This window comes from Poecilia reticulata, linkage group LG2 (genome assembly GCF_000633615.1).
Source record: "Poecilia reticulata strain Guanapo linkage group LG2, Guppy_female_1.0+MT, whole genome shotgun sequence".
NCBI classification, from domain to species: Eukaryota; Metazoa; Chordata; class Actinopteri; order Cyprinodontiformes; family Poeciliidae; genus Poecilia; species Poecilia reticulata.
Genome location: NC_024332.1, coordinates 45,898,853 through 45,917,165, shown reverse-complemented (window position 1 = coordinate 45,917,165; position 18,313 = coordinate 45,898,853). Strand labels below are relative to the sequence as shown.

The 18,313-nt window shown below is 43.3% G+C and overlaps 3 protein-coding genes across 3 annotated transcripts; 2 read left to right on the top strand and 1 right to left on the bottom strand.

Moving 5' to 3' along the window:
- Positions 1 to 2,725: 2,725 nt before the first annotated feature.
- mstnb (myostatin b) lies at positions 2,726 to 9,672 on the bottom strand. The gene is made up of 3 exons (XM_008404207.2): positions 8,895 to 9,672; positions 7,418 to 7,791; positions 2,726 to 4,289 (listed from the first exon to the last, which is right to left on the bottom strand). Exons 1-3 carry the CDS (start codon positions 9,268 to 9,270, stop codon positions 3,909 to 3,911), a joined length of 1,131 nt encoding a protein of 376 aa, XP_008402429.1. The 5' UTR covers positions 9,271 to 9,672; the 3' UTR covers positions 2,726 to 3,908.
- Positions 7,748 to 12,261, top strand: ddt (D-dopachrome tautomerase). The gene is made up of 4 exons (XM_008404206.2): positions 7,748 to 7,827; positions 10,726 to 10,854; positions 11,503 to 11,678; positions 11,944 to 12,261. Exons 2-4 carry the CDS (start codon positions 10,747 to 10,749, stop codon positions 12,014 to 12,016), a joined length of 357 nt encoding a protein of 118 aa, XP_008402428.1. The 5' UTR covers positions 7,748 to 7,827; positions 10,726 to 10,746; the 3' UTR covers positions 12,017 to 12,261.
- Positions 12,262 to 12,990: 729 nt separating this feature from the next.
- gstt1b (glutathione S-transferase theta 1b) lies at positions 12,991 to 17,341 on the top strand. Its single transcript, XM_008404209.2, has 5 exons — positions 12,991 to 13,185; positions 13,784 to 13,871; positions 13,939 to 14,089; positions 15,058 to 15,234; positions 16,893 to 17,341. Exons 1-5 carry the CDS (start codon positions 13,074 to 13,076, stop codon positions 17,088 to 17,090), a joined length of 726 nt encoding a protein of 241 aa, XP_008402431.1. The 5' UTR covers positions 12,991 to 13,073; the 3' UTR covers positions 17,091 to 17,341.
- Positions 17,342 to 18,313: the final 972 nt, after the last annotated feature.

The window sequence follows — 18,313 nt, the reverse complement described above, 5'->3', positions numbered from 1 at the left end:
GTTAGCCACGCTAGCTTTTACTAAACTGTAATCGCGTTAGCCACGCTAGCTTTTACTAAACTGTAATTGCATTAGCCACGCTAGCTTTTACTAAACTGTAATCGCGTTAGCCACGCTAGCAGCAGGCCTAGGAACACTCAAACATTTGCCAACAACAGAAATCAGTGATTTCAAAAGTAACCCTCTAAACCATGAATGTCCGACTCACCCAGCCAGAACAACAGCCATCAGTGATCTTRTCCACAGCTATATTTATGCTGAGGGTCTGAGGATCTGCTGTTTTCCTCATCGACTGGTAGCATTTAGCTGCGACGCGCACAATGTTGGAGGCATCATGTGGCTCAAACATCTTGATGTCGTCCAAAATAGATGACATGAACTTGTTGGTTCCCTTGTCGTGGCTGATATTTTTTGAAAATCCGGCAGAAATGCTAAACTAATCGACTCAGAAATACTCTGCAGAGTCAGTCGAAATGAAATTACACATAGAAACTAAGCACCGCGAGGCTTTGTTTGTGAGACATGCAGCCACGTGGGACTTTCGAGGGGCGTTTCTGGGCGGAGCTTGGTAAGGTCCATAAACCGGGAAGCTACAAAGTTAAAAAATGAACAGCAATAACTGGTTATTTAGCCTGTCATGCTACAAAACGTGGGAATTCTTTTGTCATACTTTCACTAATATTCATAAATATTTAATTGGCACGCTAAATATTTAGATCGAAGCCAAATACTTAGTCAGCAAGATAAATATTTAGTTTGCCAATTAAATATTAAGCTAGATTAGATATGCTAATTCATATGCCGATGACCGGAAGTTCTTATTTTGGTAGTCCACTTCCGGCTCTCGGCACGTGAACTAGCATATTAGCTAAATATTTAGCTCTGAGCGAAGCTAAATATTGAGCTTGAAACTGAATGTTTTAGTCTGAATCTGTGACATTTATAAATTAATGAATAATATGATAAAAATCTGACTTTGAAAATGTTTAATGGCTAAATAATTTAAATCTTTGCTGTTAATTCCTGACTGTATAACTTTACAAACGACGTTCCTGCTTCCTGTAATCACATTTTAATAGTTACCTCCTGTTTTTGTCCTAGAAAGTAAAGGCTTCATCATTATTTGTAATTATTGTTGGAGGCATTTACATGTCATGTGTGAATATTATTCATTCTGCAGAGACGAAAGAAAAAGGAGAATCTTTGATTGAAAAACTATTTTCCGCCAGATTTCTTCACTTCGTTGCTTCAGCTTCCTGAAGATCCCACTGCTGCATTTCGATAAAGTGGAGCTTCAGACTTTGACTAGGCCGTTGCAGAACTTTGACTCTTTCCATTTTCTGCTGTAGTTTAGTTGCTGTGTTTGGATCCTGGTTCTGTTGATGACCCGGTTTGGACCCACATTAGATAAAACTCAATAGTCAAGTTTCGTCAAGACTTTTATTTTGCAAATTCCTAAAACATGATGTGAAAATAAACATGTTAACCTGCAGAAACGGTAAATCTGCTGCAGCTCAGCCCATTATGGTGTCTGTTTTGTTTTGGGGTTTGTTTGTTTGCTGGCTGCTGCAGCAGCTGGGTGGCTGCAGCAGCTGGGTGGCTGCAGCAGCTGGGTGGCTGCAGCAGCTGCTGCAGCAGCTGGGTGGCTGCAGCAGCTGGGTGGCTGCAGCAGCTGGGTGGCTGCAGCAGCTGGGTGGCTGCAGCAGCTGCTGCAGCAGCTGGGTGGCTGCANGCAGCTGCTGCAGCAGCTGGGTGGCTGCAGCCTCCGCGGATCCGCTCCGCGCCGCCGCCGCTCTCCGTGCCAGGCTTCCAGCTGAAGTGTCTCTCCGGGGCGGAGCTCCTCTCGCCTCCTGCTGGGCGGAACCAGGCCGGCGGCCCGGCTCGGTGCCGCCGTCACATCCTGTCCTGCAGCGCGACATCACCGGACCCAACTGGACCAGACCCTCCGGTTTAAGGTTTTTAGTCATTTTATGTATTTTTAAGTGTAAAAATTTAAATTTATCAGCTTTAAAGAGAAATGGGGAAAAAAGATTTCCTGCTTTTTAAATGTAAAAGTGAGATGAATTATTAAGAACTAAAGTTAGTTTACATTAAAGTGACGTCAATAAATCAGCTGATTTATATGAAATCTGTCTTGTTTACAGCTCAGCTGTTTGTACATGAATTCATGCGCAGCTTGTTGAAGATTATGACGTATTCATCTACTTATTGGTCACACAAACAGCTTTCCATCGTTCCAAACACAAACTTCCTGATATTTTATTGAGATTTTATGACGGATCAACGTGTTGCAGTGGGAGGAAATTAAGAAATGAGTTTATTCTGTAAAAATAAAAGTCTAAAATGTGAAAAGCTGTTCAGAGCTGGTGGAAATAAAACCCAGAGGAAGTTAGTTCTGAGTCAGGGGGGCTGAATATAAATGCACACCACACTTTTTAGATTGTGATTGTTAAAAAGAAACGCATATTAGTTTAAAATACAAAGAAGTTAGTTTTAATGTGACAAAAAGGAGATGTAAATATTTTGCAGGATGTTGTTGATCCTGAAGTTTAGATTAATCTGAACAAACATCAGTGATTTCCCTCATGTTTTTATTCAAAACACATTTAAGGCAATATTTGGATTATTTTTGGATTTATTAGAATTTAACTGCAAATTTAAAGAAAATTTTGAAACTATTGTAGGTGCAAAAAGTGAAAGAAACCAGCAGAAGAAGAACCAGAAGTCAACAAACAAGCTACAGACTTTATTTGTTGAAACAAGTACATATGGAGTTTCTGTATAACATGTTTTATTTGCTACATTGTGGTTTTTATACACACCATCAGTGGAAACAACTGCACACAATACAAATAACCAAACATATCAAAATCAGTTTTTACAACTCTTTGTAGCCACCAACTCGTCCTGTTGGTGTCCATAGTGCAAACTGGGTCACTCACATCTCGGGTTCACTGCGCCTCCAGTTCAGGGCCGACGCTACAATCAGAACCGCTCAGCTGGGTTCACCCAAAACTGGTTCTGCTCCAGTCAAACCGCCATGCTGGGGAGAGTTTAGCTGAATATTAGTCGACTAACGGGGGAATGCTGCTAACCAGACGGTCTGTTACTGTTCTGGACGTTTCATTGTTGGCGGCTCAGCTGGGGTGAAATGTGACTCCAACGGGTCTCCAAACGTCAGAGACGATTAAACTGGTTTTCACAAACGCAGCAAAGCGTCGAAACGCGTGTTGGTCTGTCCAGGCTTTTAAGGTTACGGTCAAAAATTAACAGCAATAATCTGAGTTATTTGAGATCAGAGAAAAACATGAGGGTTCATTTTTCACACTCACATTTTCACTATTCATTCATACGTAAATGTCAAAGTTTCAAACTAAATATTCAGTTAGCTTGGTAGCTAGCGCAGAGCTGTATGTTTAGTTTGGAGCTAAATAGTTATCTTGCTCACTGAATACTTGTGGAGCTAAATTTAGCTTGTTAACTAAATAGTTAGACTCAAACTAAATGCTTGGTTTGAAACTGACATTCATGAGTATCATGAAAAAAATAGGACTGAAAAATGAAGCTCCATGTTTTTCTCTGTCAGGTTAATTAACCCAAATTATTGTAACTTTATTCCTCATACAGAAAAGAGAGACAGGAACTTTGGGGGGGAACAAATGTTTTTGGTTTAACTTGGATCATTTCTTGCTACATTCACTTCACGGTCCATCAGGCGTTGTTCTGTTCTGGCGCCCGTCTGGCTTCGAGCCGGGCGGCTAAAGTTTCACTGGAAGAAAGAAAGCTACAGTATGCTGGTGGTGAAAGCGCCGCCCTGCAGGGGGCCGGGCTGCTTGTGGCCTCAGGTGGCTGCAGGAAAGCATCGGATCGGTCTGGAGTCTGAAGGGTTGAGGCGCGGCGCCCCGCGCTCAGGAGCAGCCGCAGCGGTCCACCACCATGGACGGGATCTTACCGTAGATGATCTGCTCCTTGTCGTTGAAGTAGAGCATGTTGATGGGGGACATCTTAGTGGGGGTGCAGCAGGGGCCCGCGGACCCCCGGGGGATGGCCTGGTTCACCAGGTGGGTGTGCGGGTACTTCTGCAGGTGCATGTACTCGCACTCCCCGGAGCAGTAGTTAGCCTTGTAGCGCTTTGGGGCGATAATCCAGTCCCAGCCAAAGTCCTCGAAGTCCACGGTGAGCGGGTAGCGGCAGCAGCGGGACTCCAGCGAGTTCTCATCGCAGTCCAGACCCGAGTCTCTCCGGGCCCGACGGGGGCCCTCAGACACCTTCACCTCCATGAACGGTTGCTGGAACGACAGAACACAATGAGACGGATTAGGATTAGAAGCTAACTATTCGCTATAGCTAAACAATTAGCTAGCAAGCTAAATATTTAGCTTCAAATTAAATATTTAGTTGTCCAACTAAATATTTGGCTTCAAGCTACTGTAAGTAAATGTAAATTCAGTTGCTGATAACTGGAAGTGGACTATCAAAATAAAAGCTTCCCTGCCGCTTCATGGACTCCTGTTTTCATATCTCTTCTTCATGTGTTTTCTTTTGCAACAATTCAGCTTAAAACAAGATCGGTGGATTCAGTCTCACCAGCAGGAGTTCCTGGAAGTTCTTAACCCACAGCTTTTATTTTGATAGCCAGATACATCTTCACAGCATCTGAATTTGCATGTTTTCTAAATATTTGGCTCTGAGCTAGCTAAATATTGAGCTAACTCAGAGGTAAATAAATATTTTGCTAGCTCAAAGCTAACTTAATGTTTGGCTAGCTCAGGGCTAAATATTTACTGATAAGACCCAACTTTCAGTTTAATGGTCGACTTTTACTTATTGTAAATATAAATATGCATATTAAATAAATATTTATCTCTGAGCTCCTAAATATTTAATTTCTAAAGTAAATATTTAGCTAGCTCAAAGCTAACTATATAGTTTAGAACTACTTTATTACTTAGTTTGGATCTAAATATTTAGCTTGCTAACTAAACATCTAGTTTGAAACAGTAACATTTAGGAATGAATGAATGAATGAATGACATGGTGAAAATCCGACTTTAAAAAGCAAACCTCCATGTTTTCCTCTTATGACCGGCTAACTAACCCAAATTATTTCGGGTCATTTTTGACCCCGATGGAGCGGAGTCAGCGTTCAGCCTCTAATTTCCTCCTGGCAGCGAGTCTTCAAACGTGTCACGGAAACATGATGAAACCGCGACTTTCAGAGAAATTAAATCATCAGACGGTTGGTTAGCTGCTGCAGAGGCCGGAGCTGCTGGTCATCGATCGCCCAGGGTGTGTGTGTGTGTTTGTGTGTGTGTGTGCAGGCAATTACTCTGATTTGCAGAGTCACACAGAATGCTGTGAGGAATGCGGAGCGGCTTGATGTGATTGGTCCAGGTGAGCCAGCCTGATTACTTCCTGTTTGACCGCCTGCTGCGGCTGAACGGCACGAGCCAAAGTCAGACTCGATAAAAAGTCCTCTGCAGTACGGAGGAACTGATCAAATTATCAGTCACTTAATGTTTAAAAACCGCATCATCACACAGACCAAAATGACCAAAAAATAAAATCTTTGAGTAAAAACCTTGAACAGAAGCTGCAGGTGAGTCTGTCTGCTGAGATTTTGGTTTTTCAGTAAAATCCAGAACTTTTTCTCCAGTAAGAGTAGAAAGTATAACGTAGTAAAAATACTCCTAAAAGTACATTTCCTCCAAAAAAGTTACTCAAGTAAATGTAACAAGTTACTAACCAGCTCTGTTTACGCCTGCAAAGGTCAAAGTTGTAGTCTAGACCACCGAACCGGAGACCAAATCAAGACCGGCGCCCCGCGCTACGTGACACAATAAAATGAAGTTTACCTATCGAAGTTGCTTCTCAAATTAATCCACATTCCCATAAAAACACCTGGATATTAAATACTTAGAGCTGAAATAAATGTAACCTCTTCATTCTGTTTTGCCTTCATCTCTGTACCACAATCCACAGAGGTCTCCTGCCAGCCCTAAAAAAATAACGCCCTGGGCGGTTGCCCATACTGCCAATGTCAGAAACCACAACTGTCTGCACCATGAAACATAGTAATTAAGGCAATGCATTAATGCTAAACAACGCTCAACCATGAACACTGACCAAGGAACAATAAGCTAGAAGTAACCGAGCAGAAGGAGGCGACTGTTCTCATCCTCCCTCCTGCTGCAACGTCGGCCACCATGACAGGAGGCGAAAACAAAGAGCAATGAGCATGCTCTGCGTTCCTACGTTCCTGTTTAATTTATTCATCAATTAAATATAAAGATATTTTAAAATAAAATAATAGCTACTGCAGTGTACGCAGAGCATTACAAGAACACAGAACGGCTCTCAGTGATGCTTCAGTCCYATCAACCATAGTAAAGATCCGTCCAGAAGAATCGGATCGTTCCTGAATGTCCTATCACTATGTAGCAGACTTTGGTACCAGCGTTGTTCCATACATGCGACGCCTCAGTCAAAACCTCCACACAGTAATTCAGCGCATCAGTAACAACTGTTTTTCATCGCAGATGCAACATGTGTCTCAGTACAGCTAGCTTWGCTAGCATCACSTCCACAGATCTTACCTTTCTTTAAGCTTTCCTTCMAAGTGACGCTAAAAGTTGGATGAAGTTCCACCGTCTGTGAAAGCGAAGCGCTGCTGATTTTACATGTCGCCATATCAATTTATGCAGCTATTATATTACTGACATTAGACAGACATCTTCTCCCGCTCAGAGGAAACCACTGCGCATGTCTGGAGCTCCGCGTGCGAGTAAAGGTGGAGCCGATGGGTGACAACAGACACTAAGTCACGTTATTGCTGGGATTTTACGGCGCCACCTTAAATCCCTGAACTTCACATTTTAACGGACAAAAAGAGCAACGCGACTTGGATGAAACGAGTAACGCGAGAGTTTGTAGAAATGTAGTGAAGTAGAAAGTATCCATTATTAAATCTACTTAAGTACAGATGCACAAAAATTGTACTTAAGTACAGTAACGAAGTACTTGTACTTCGTTACTTCCCACCACTGCTGCTCAGCATCACCAATTATTGTTTACTTACATAAATATAAATGCGCTCACATCGGTTTGACTCATTCAAAGCCACAGACGGGCAACAATTAATAAAAATGAAGGATGTTAAATAGTTTTTTTATCTCCAGCTGCTGGTCTGTAACATTTCCACGCAGAACCAGGTTAGTTCGGTTCTTTTTTGTTTCCTCAATAAATGAAATCCTGGTTTGAAAACAATTTTTTCTCTTTTTCCAACTCGGTCAGTTTAGGAGGAGTTAAAGTTAAAGAGTCCCGAAAGATGACGAGAAAAGTTCTCATGAAACTCAAACTGCAGGAAAATATAAATGATATTTGTGGCTGAAGCTCCAGGCGGAGCGCCGGGACTCACCAGCCCGTCCTCCCCGGCCTGCACCGCGGTCACCGCCAGGTCGTTCCCCCGCGAGTCGAAGGCCCTGATCTCGATGCCCCAGTTGGTCTCCGGCTGCCGCAGCCACACCGCCACCACCTGCTTCACGTCGATGCTCTGCCACGAGCTGACCCCGGCCTTCACGTCGATCTTCAGGGAGCGGATCCGGACGTGCCTCCTGCCGCCGTCCGTGGCCGGCATGAGGCGGGAGATCTGCAGGAACACGGTGGTCGCCTCGGCCGCCGGGCGCATGTGCACCCACAGCTGCGCGCGCACGATCCGCGTGGCCTGCAGCTTCTGCGTGAAGGAGAAGAAGCAGCACGTCGGTTCCCCGTCCTCCTGGACCGCCGGGTCGGCTGCAGGAACACAGAGCAGGACATGACGCACGGAGGGTAAATATTCACAGGTGGAACATGGAACCGGTTCGGGTGATTTTCAGGTTCTCCTGTTCGCTCCGCGTCCAGCGGACCCTGCAGGCTGCGGACAGAACCAGAGCCGCAGCTTCTGGCTTCACGTCAGAAGGAAAGAGATGAAGGTTGTTTTGTTTGAAGGTGACAGATGAAGCTGAAACAAACCGAATCCGTTCGATTCGACTTGGAGCTGCGCTTCACCTGAGGGCGGATTCAGAACCTTTACGGATCCGAACCTGAATCCCTGCGCGTCACTTCACCTCATGTCTGACCCGTTACCTCGTTTTATTGTTAAAACGTTTTCGCTCAAAACTTCATTTTACCAACATGTGCAACAAAAATAAACAATTTGTGTCGCAAACTCGAACAAAATACAATTTGTAATCTTGATGATGCTCAATTCACCAGAATCACCAAAAAACTTCCAGGTAATGTCAAACTTTATGTTTTTATTGCGTTTTTATGTCCGCAAAACTTCATTTCATTCACAGAAATCAATAAAAACAGAAACTTTGTCTTGCAAACACCAACAGAAATACCGTTTTTAATTCACCAGGATCACCGAAAACCTCCATCTGATGTCTCACTTGGTTTCTTTTATCTCCTCTTTTGAGCGTAAAGCTTCATTTTACCCATTATGAAAGTGTCATAAACCTTCTTAATCTTCATAATGCTTCGATATTCATCTTAAAATCTAAAACTCAGAATGATGCCATAATAGAGCGTTTTCTGTTTGTTGTCTTGATCAGCTCCAGTAAAAAGCAGCTTCAACATCTAAGCACCTCAATGAGATGCCAAAATAAAAGCCGTTTTGTGCGTAAAACAAGATTTTACACACAAAAATAGTCAAGAAACCGCCAAATTGTTCTGCAAGAAACACATAAAACAAAGTCCTCTGGATTCTTCTTCATTCATTTCTTCACAACCAACATCTAGAATCTCCATGCGACGGGAAAAAGCTCCTTACTTGCAGTTCTGAGCGTAAAATGTGGCTTTACGCACAGAAGACGCGTAAATGGAGCAGAAAGTGGAGCTCGAGGCAGACTTACGTTCAGTGGCCATGATCATCAGGGTCTCGGTGGTCGCGTGCTCGTCGTCCTCCTCCGGTACCGGATCCCGGCTGTCGTCTCCCAGCACGTCGTACTGGTCCAGCAGCTGCTGCAGCGGCGGCGCCTTGGGCAGCAGCAGCTGCACCGCGTCCCGGCTGATGTTGGGCGCCTCCTTCATGCGCAGTTTGCTCAGAATCTGCGACTTGATGGCGTTGATCCGCATGGTCTTGATGTGCTGCCGCACCTCGCAGGTGAGGCACTGCTCCGTGTCCGTGGGGCTGGTGGCGGCGGCCGGCTGCGGGTCCGGCTCGCTCAGAACCACGGGACCCAGAACAGCCAGCAGGCTGAGGCACAGCGCAGTCCGGGACAGGTGCATGGTCTCTGCTGCTCGGCTTCAGGTGAACCAGAAGGACAAGATCCGCTGCGACGTGATGCGCCTCGGAGCTGCGTGGGAAAATGAGCCGCGCTGACGGGCGTCATAATTTATTAGCGCGCAGCTTTTTATACTCCAACTTTAGCCCGTTACGTGGCAACAGAAACCATGATTGGCTGGAGAGGCAACGATGGATTCAAACAGAGAGGAAGGATTTTTATTACATGAATGAGACTTAAAAACCAAAGCATGTGAAACATCTGTCAAACAAAACAGGATAAAAAAACTTTAATGTCTCAGTTTTTCCTCTGACAGTCACTGCGGCTCCACAGAAAAATATATTAGTTCAGGATTTTGGTTGTTTCCCCGAAAAATCTCCAGATTAAACGGAATTATGCTACAAAACATTCAAGACGGAAAAAACCAATAATTTAAAAAAAATCATCAACATTGGCTAATATCCTTATTAATGTTTCTGTTGAGGAGGCAGCGCCACCATGTGGCGTGTTTTATATCACATGAGTTCGCGTTAGAGGATGAATAAATACATAAATATTAAAATAATCCAGGAAATAAACATTAGAAATTATATGGAGAATTGTATCTGTGAGATCCTACAGGCGCAGCATCGAGAAAAGATTTTCACGTTTGGTGACGTTTCAACAGCAGAATTGCTTCATTCGGAGTTTTGGAGACATAATTAATAATTCTGGAGAAAATAATTCAAAACACAATCTGAAAAGTACGGAAGTTCATTTCCACCATAAAAGAAAATTTAAAAACCCAAGCTATAATTTTGACTTTTATTAATAAGATATAATGAGATATAAAGTCCTGACTTCGAAGTTCAGTCGTAATTTTCAGATAGTCATAATTATGAGATTAAGTAATAATTTCAATTTTCAGTCATGTGAGATTTTGGAAGCTTCCGTAGAGAAACAGCGTGACTTGCATGAATATAACTTTTAAAGTCAAAATTATGACTATTTATTCATTTTTCTCACTTCCTGTCGGGCTTTTATTTTTCTGTCATGGCGGAAATGGGCTTTAATAGTAAGCAGAATAACGAGTCAGTTTATTTTATTTTTTACTTCTCTTGCTATATTAGGCTTTTATTACTTTAAATATTTGAAAATCAAAAATTATGGTAGACAGAGTTATATCCTCAAAATGTATTTTATTTCAGTAGTTTTTTTTGTAGTTTTTCTGCGCGTAAATGACGTCACATGACGCATACAACACCCAAAATTTATGTCGCAAGTAACGAATAAATGTGGAGTTAAAACAGAAAGAGGAGAACCGAGTTGTAATAAAATCCCTGACATATTTTACTACATTTATTTCGGGAGACGTCGAAGAAAACCACACTCTCTTTATTTTGAAGGTGACAACCGGAAGAAGAATTCTCCTGCCACCAAAGTCTGTCATTGACCTTTCGCGTGTTGTGTCGAACCACAGCTCCCAGTCCCGCCAGTAAAGATGCCCTTCGTCGTCCTGGAGAGCAACCTGCCTGCCAGCAGCTTCTCGGAGGATTTCCTGAAGCGGCTCTGCTCCGTCACCGCGGCGGCGCTGGGGAAACCGGAGGACGTGAGTAACCCAGACCCGCTTCGTGTAACAGATCTGAGCGTTTCCAGGTTATCTGGCGACCGGAGCCAGAGGAGTTGTCAGCAGGGGCGACCCCAGGTTTTATGGGGCCTTGAGCAGAATTAGATGAGGGGGCCCCCCTTACTATTCAGAACAACAGAGATTCAATACAGATTCAGTGGAGTCTGGATGGAGTTTAATTGGCTCATTAATTAGTTATTATTTACAGTGGAATGTCAGATTTTTCTGTGGTAGCACCAAATTATTCCTGGTCTTTTTGTTCCTTATAGCATATCTTAAATATTTAAAAGAAAATGCAGATTGTGAAGCTGAGTTATGTGTCTGCTATGCTACTTGACATACGCTATTGGCTACATTGCTAATCCAGAACTGTTCATTTTCCTTTTCGTTGATTGGCTGAAACCTGGAGCAGGCCGGGATGTTAGCTTCTGCAGTAGAGCTAAGTTTCTACTGTGTGCATTTTATGCTATATTTGGTGTTTGAACTATCAAAACAGGCAGTTCTAAGCATTTTAGAGATGATCTCAAGTATTTGTGGATTACCTTACATTAATTATTATGATCCTTAGGGCAACTGAACAATTGTCGTTGTGAACCAGCCGAACTGACCGGAGGCTCTTTTCCCTCCCAGAGGATGAACATGGTGGTGCATCCAGGGCTGCCGATGCTGGTGGGCGGCTCCTGCACACCGTGTGTTCTGGTGTCGGTGTCGGCCATCTCTGTGACGGACACCGCCGAGAAGAACAAGGAGCACAGCGCCAAGATCTTTGGCTTCCTGACCAAAGAACTGGGCCTGGCTGAAGACAGGTGAGCTCCCCCTGCTGGACGGTTCTATAAACGCTGCATTCAGTCAACGTTAACAGAGAATACGTCACTCTGTCCCTTTAGTTCTCTGCTTCCTATTGAAAATGAAGCTGCTATTAGTTTAAATCAATAATGAATGAGGCAATAATGGAATAAAATCCAGTTAAAGATGCTGAAGCATTGACAGAGCCGCCATCTTTGTTTCTGCTGACAGCTTCCTGTTTGGCTGACGGGACAGGAAGTGATGAGTCTGGTTTGATGTTTGCAGGATTGTGATCCAGTTCCTGGAGCTGCAGCCTCACCAGGTGGGGAAGAAAGGAACCGTGATGAGCTTCCTGTGAAGAACCAGCAGCAGACGACCTTTAACCTCTGCCCATTCCAGAATCCCAACTGGAGATTTGTACTGTTGAAATAATGTCACTGTTGAAAGTGAAGCTGTTAATTCCAGAAGTAAAATCCGGGCTGGTTCGGTTCTGCCGGAGGAACCCGAGCTGAAGACGGTTTGGTCGTCCCGGTTCCTCTGGATCGGCTCTGGGATCGATTAATCTTCCTGTAGATGAAATAAAGGCAGAATGTTGAACAACAATCATCTCTCATCACTGCACATCCCATAATACAAAATACTCACATTCTCTACTTGGTAGAAATGATGTTTTCAAAAATACTCCAGTAAAAGTAAAAGTACAGGCTGGAATGTTGACCGTTTCTGAAATGGACCTGAATACAAAAACTCCAGTCATTTTCACCTTCAAGACAAAATGACTTTCGATAAGTTAAACAGTTCTAGTCATACAGTCGTTTGGTCACAACATCCTCTGAGCTGGTGCAGAAATGTAAAGATGACGGAGTTTTTATTCAAACGCAGCTCGTTGGTCATGAAACATGAAAACATGAAATGATTGTTCAGGCTGCAGACGTCAGTCTGGACGTGTTTCTGTGTTGGTGACGAAGAAAGAGAGAAAAACAATAAAATATCCAAAATGGAATCTTCTGTCCTGGTTCGGTCCGTCTGTCCTGGTTCGGTCCGTCTGTCCTGGTTCGGTCCAGTAGACCACTTTACAGTCTAAATGATCCTGACTAATATTTGATCTAAAGACAAACGTGACTGTATGTATGCATGTTGTGACTAAAGAAAGAAGTAATGTATTTAGTATCACTAAGTCCCGGTCCCGCCAGTTGTTCTGGTACCGCAGTTTCAGAACCGGGTCTGGAATTTGAGTTGCAGTGCGCGTTTTCAGACAGCAGGTGTCGTAGTTTCCCCATTTACCGGCGGGATGGTAAACGGGTTCGGAGGTTCTCTTCTGGAATGTGGGAGGTTTGGGCCGAACTTCCGGTGTTTTCAGTTTTTTCTTGCTGTTGGGAGGATCGTTGACAGCTGCAGTGAGACGCGGGTAAAAGATGGTGGTGGAACTTTATCTGGACCTTTTCTCTCAGCCATGTCGCTCCGTTTTTATTTTTGCGAAGAAGAACAACATCCCCTTCGAGTTCAAGAAGGTTTCCCTGATGGACGGTGAGTCTCCGCCGCTGGTTCCGAACCCAAACGGTCTTGTGACGTGAATAAAACAAAACTTGGCTCATTTTATTTTCCCCCCAAGCAGCACTGATTTTTACTGCAGATGATTGTTTACTAAATAAATGCTGTTGTTGCATTTTAGGTTTAAAAATATTTTATTTCTTATATAAAAATGGATTTTAATTTATTTGCAGCTCTAAATGTACTTAAAGCTTAAATGAAAAATCAGCCAATGTGTCGTTTTAAAAATCAGATCAATCATCAGAATAATCGATTACTAAATAACTGATCAGGGCTGCACCGATTGCAGCGACCTTTAACCTGATCTGCTGACTTTGATTTGGATCAATATCAACTTTTTTTTTTTAGTCTGAAAAGTCGGTAAGTCAGAAACTGATGAATTGGACGAAGGTGGATTTCCAGATGTTTGTGGGTGTTGATGGAATCGGTCTATTTAAGTATCGGTGCAGCCAATCGGTGCAGCCTGCACCGATTGGCTGCACCGATTGGCCGATACTTCCTGGACTTCCTCCAGGAAGTCTCGTCTCGTCTTGCCTGGTTTCCTGCTGGTCTGCCATGTTTGTTTGGGTTCCAGGTGAACATTTTGGAGATGAATTTGGGAAAATCAGCAAGATCAGAAAAGTTCCAGCACTTCGAGACGGAGACTTCTGCCTGGCTGAGAGGTGAGCGTTTGCTGAAAGCGGCGGTTTCCGTCCGGATGCGTCCTGACGTTCCGCCGCTCTCCTCCAGCGTCGCCATCATGCTCTACCTGGCCGAGAAGTTCCAGACTCCGGACCGCTGGTTCCCGGCCGACCTGCGGCTGCGTTCCCGGGTCAACGAGTATCTGTCCTGGCAGCACTCGGCCATCCGGATGCACGGCTCCAAGATGCTCTGGATGCGGGTACGTTCCCCAAACCGCACTGGTCCAAACTGGTTCCAGTTCAGGACAAAGACACGTTTTCACCAACAGTTTCAGCCAAATGCTTCATGGTGATGAAACCAGAAATTAAATCAAGTCTGGTGTAAAAAATAAAGTAAAATTGGCACCAAAATAAAAAGAAACTGAATAAAAACCAAGATATTCTTATTATCAGCTGTAACAATTTCCCCCAAAAAAGTCCCAAGGACCGTCCTTCGTTTGACCCTGCTGACCTTTAGCAGCTGGTTCTGACCCGATGCTTCATCCCTCTCAGAGACTTTTGGTCGTTTTTGACTTTTCAGATTTTGTTAAATCCATTTTTCTCTGATTCTTTCCTGAAGAAAAGAAGCTGTGTAATAATTATTCACATGTTGATGTAGACGGATAAAATCTGATTAAATYTATCAAACGTTGACGTTTAGCAGCTTCGGGTCTCATATGGTCCAAATGTTCACTTTGTTTTATCTCTTATTTTATGGTTGAAGTAAATCAACGGAACTTTTGCTCCTTGAAGCCAAACAAGGCAGAAAACTGATTGTGATCAATGATTACTGATCTGATCAGTTATTAACCAGAGAACCAGAGTGAGGCCCAGAACCGGGTCAAAGGCTTCAGACAGAACCGCCTTAAAGGGCCAGGCACATGGATCCACTTTATAGCACAATGAAGATAACATGTTGCCTTCAGTTGTTTTAAAAATGATATTTATATCAAATATGAATTCATAATTTAAAGCCTTGAAATTGGGTCTCTGTCTCTTTAAGAAGCTCCACCTCCTCTATTAACCCTTTAATGTTTTTACCAGAGCTGCTCTGAGCAGCAGCTCCTATAATGAGCTCAGCAGATGTTTGCTAATTGCTGCTGGCTAGTCTGAAGGAGCTGCGCCTTGAAGGCGGGGCTAGGTCCAATCAGCTGAATGGTTGCCATGGAGAATGAATGTTTGTCTGCAGCTCATGATTCCTAAGATCATGGGGATCGACGTCCCGAAGGAGAAGATGGACGGAGCGCTGGAGGACCTGAACGCCTCGCTGACCCTCATCGAGGAGAACTTCCTCCAGGACCGGCCCTTCATCGTGGGGGACCAGATGTCTCTGGCCGACCTGGTGGCCATCGTGGAGATCATGCAGGTGAGCTGAAAGGGTCAACTGGGCCAGAAGCAGGAGCTGGTTGCTCTGGAGGGAGGGGATTTCCATCCTGGCTCTGGACGTCCTCCAGACTCCCTGAAGGTCCTTCAAACTGCTTCTCACTCATGAAATGGACCTAAAATAAAAAAAACGAGGGATGAAAGTGATTTCTAAAGATCTGTTACCATCTGATGAATCCTCATGACGAGCCAAACCGAGCAGCTAGCCGTCTGGCTAACAGCAGAGCGAAGCAGCAATGAAAACCTTCAGGATCCGTCGGTCGGTGAGACTTTGACAGGAAGCCACAGGTTGTTGTTCTTCGCTGCTTCACGCCGGTCCAGTCCGGTCCAGTCCGGTCCGGTCCGGTCCGGTCCGGTCCAGTCCAGTCCGGTCCGGTCCGGTCCGGTCCGGTCCGGTCCGGAAATTCAGCCAAGGAAACAAGTTCTGATAGCAAACCAAATATTCAGTTATTAAATATTTAGTAAGCAATAGCAAGCTGAACATGCAGTTTGTTAGCTAAACGTTTGACTTGCTAAGGAAATGTTTTTGCCCTGAGATAAAGTATTTATTTTTTGCCATCTAATTATTTAACTGTGTTCTAAATTAAGTTAGCTAGCTAGTTAGCTCTGAGGTCTTTTTTTTCTTGCTTGCTAAATATTTAATCAGCAAACAAAAAGTGATTTACTAACACAATGTTTTTGCTGACAGGTCAGAGTTTAACTCTAAGCTCAATATTTTTGTTTGCAACTAAATATTTAGCTTTGAGGTAAAAAGTTAGTTAACTTGTTAGTTAGAAAGCTAAACATTTTTGCTTGTTAAAAAATATCACGCACTGAGTTAAAGCAAGATAAATATTTTATGAGCAAACCCAAATTTAGCTTGCTAACTGAGCTAGCTAACAGTTATTCCGTTTAGTTCAGAGCTAATTATTTATCCATCCATCCATCCATCCTCTAACACCTTGTCCCTTAGTGGGTCAGGAGGTGCTGCTGCCTCTCCAGCTAACGTTCTGGGCGAGAGGCCGGGTCACCTGGACAGGTCAGCTGGACAGGTCGCCAGTCTGTCACAGGGCAACACAGAGACACACAACCATGCACACACACACTCACACCTAGGGAGAATTTGGAGAGACCAATTAACCTGACAGTCATGTTTTTGGACTGTGGGAGGAAACCGGAGTACCCGGAGAAAACCCACCATGCACAGGGAGAACATGGAGACTCCATGCAACTGCTAATTATTTAGCTAACAGAATATATGAAGTGTGATGCTTCTCTGAGCTCAAACCTGAATCTGAGTTTTCAGCATTCAGGAAAGTTCAGCTGAAGGACGACGTGACTCTGGTACCTTATCCAGGCTTTACTGATGTTTTTCCTGCTGATGATACGATACTGAAGCATGAAGAGGAAGTGATTCCTCACCACTTCCTGAGGATGAAGGATTGCTGCCAAGTCAGCAGTGCTGATGCTATCAGATGAATGTTTGTTCCACTTTGCACTGAACTGCTTCATAATATCTAAATATTTAGTTCTGATTACAAGCCAACTAAACACAAAAAGCTCCGAATGAAACCTTCATGTTGTGTTTTGTTCTGAGCTAAAACTTCAGTCATCCTCCTGACTGAGACACGGCAATGTTTCTCTTCTTCTCCTGTCCTCCAGCCGCTGGGCGCCGGGCTGGACGTGTTCGAGGGTCGACCGAAGCTGAGCGCCTGGCGGGACCGGGTGCAGGCCTCCATCGGGAAGGATCTGTTCGACGAGGCCCACCGGGGCATCCTGGGGGCGCAGGACAGCATGAAGCAGCTGGATCCCAGCAAACTGGAGCTCTTCAAGCCAAAGATCCTCCGGCTGTTCTTCTGAAAAACAGGAGGATAAAACGGATGTCGTAACAAAGCCTCAGCCTCCGTTTAACTTTTACTCTAATGATCCCGCTTACATAAGGTTGACTAAGCTAAACGGACTGATTGTGTAACCGAGGAGTGAAACGTGATGCTTCTCTGAGATTTGTGGAATGTCGGTCATTAGGCCATCGGCTCAGTTCTGCTTCATAACCTGTTTACTGATTTAATCTGTGCTAATCCTGAACTTCCAATAAACTTTAAGAAACAGTTTGGGATGATTTGGTGTTTGGAGTTTTGAAGATGAAGAGAAATGTGGGTCAGAGTGAAATTTAAAGCTTCAGCCGTTTAAAAAGGAATGGGGAGGTGCTGCCCCCTGGTGGAGGAAGTGAAGCACCTGCAGTCAGGAAGTCCGATCATTTCCTAAACTTTAAGAACCAAAAGCAACAAAATTCACATAGAAAATGATAAAAGTCAGACTAAAGAAGTCTGCCTGGTTAGGAAAGTTTCACAGCCTTTGAATCTATTTAACTTTTCTATATTAGTTACATTAAAACCACAAACTTACGGCAGAAATATAATTTATTTCCCTCAGAAGGAAAATTCAAGTGAAACTATTTGACCAGATATTTCACTTGTTTAATAAATATCTATTTAGAAACCAAATATTTACCTTCAAACTACATATTTAGTGACCAAGCTAAATATTTAATCTATCGTATAAATAATATAAATATAAATTGTGCAATAAATGCATAACTTACTTTGTAAATATTTAGTTTGAAGGCAGATATTTATCCAGTAGCTAAATATCTAGCTTGGAACTAAATATTTTATTTGAAGCTAAATCCTTGGGAAACCGTTATGTATGTAAATATATAAATATGTATCTTTAGTATTTAGTTTGAAATTAAATATTTTCTTGACTATTTTGTTTTTTATATTTAGTTCAAATATTTCACTAAGAATTTAACTTCAACTAAATGTAGCTTTACAAATGAATGTTTATTTTCAAGTTGAATATTTTGTTTGCTAAAAAATATGAATCTCTCTTACTAAATATTAATCTTCAAACTGACGTTTATAAATTAACTTGGTGAAAATATGACCTTGATTCTTTTTCCTCCTTTTTGCTGAATAACCCGCCTTGTTGTCGGTCAGTGGGTCGTCATGTTCTGGACGTAGTTTGGGTTTTATTGTAAGCGGCCCTCCAGCTCCGGGCTGTTTGTTCGTCCAGCAGGGGGC

Excerpts from the sequence above, each read along its gene's own strand:
- gstt1b (XM_008404209.2), top strand. The coding sequence starts at position 13,074 with ATGGTGGTGGAACTTTATCTGGACCTTTTCTCTCAGCCATGTCGCTCC. Across the intron at positions 13,186-13,783 it reads GAAGGTTTCCCTGATGGACG|GTGAACATTTTGGAGATGAA; the intron begins GTGAGTCTCCGC and ends TTTGGGTTCCAG. Across the intron at positions 13,872-13,938 it reads GACTTCTGCCTGGCTGAGAG|CGTCGCCATCATGCTCTACC; the intron begins GTGAGCGTTTGC and ends GCTCTCCTCCAG.
- ddt (XM_008404206.2), top strand. The coding sequence starts at position 10,747 with ATGCCCTTCGTCGTCCTGGAGAGCAACCTGCCTGCCAGCAGCTTCTCG. Across the intron at positions 10,855-11,502 it reads CGCTGGGGAAACCGGAGGAC|AGGATGAACATGGTGGTGCA; the intron begins GTGAGTAACCCA and ends TTTCCCTCCCAG. Across the intron at positions 11,679-11,943 it reads CTGGGCCTGGCTGAAGACAG|GATTGTGATCCAGTTCCTGG; the intron begins GTGAGCTCCCCC and ends TGATGTTTGCAG.
- mstnb (XM_008404207.2), bottom strand. The coding sequence starts at position 9,270 with ATGCACCTGTCCCGGACTGCGCTGTGCCTCAGCCTGCTGGCTGTTCTG. Across the intron at positions 7,792-8,894 it reads GATGATCATGGCCACTGAAC|CCGACCCGGCGGTCCAGGAG; the intron begins GTAAGTCTGCCT and ends GTGTTCCTGCAG. Across the intron at positions 4,290-7,417 it reads AGGCCGGGGAGGACGGGCTG|CAACCGTTCATGGAGGTGAA; the intron begins GTGAGTCCCGGC and ends CTGTCGTTCCAG.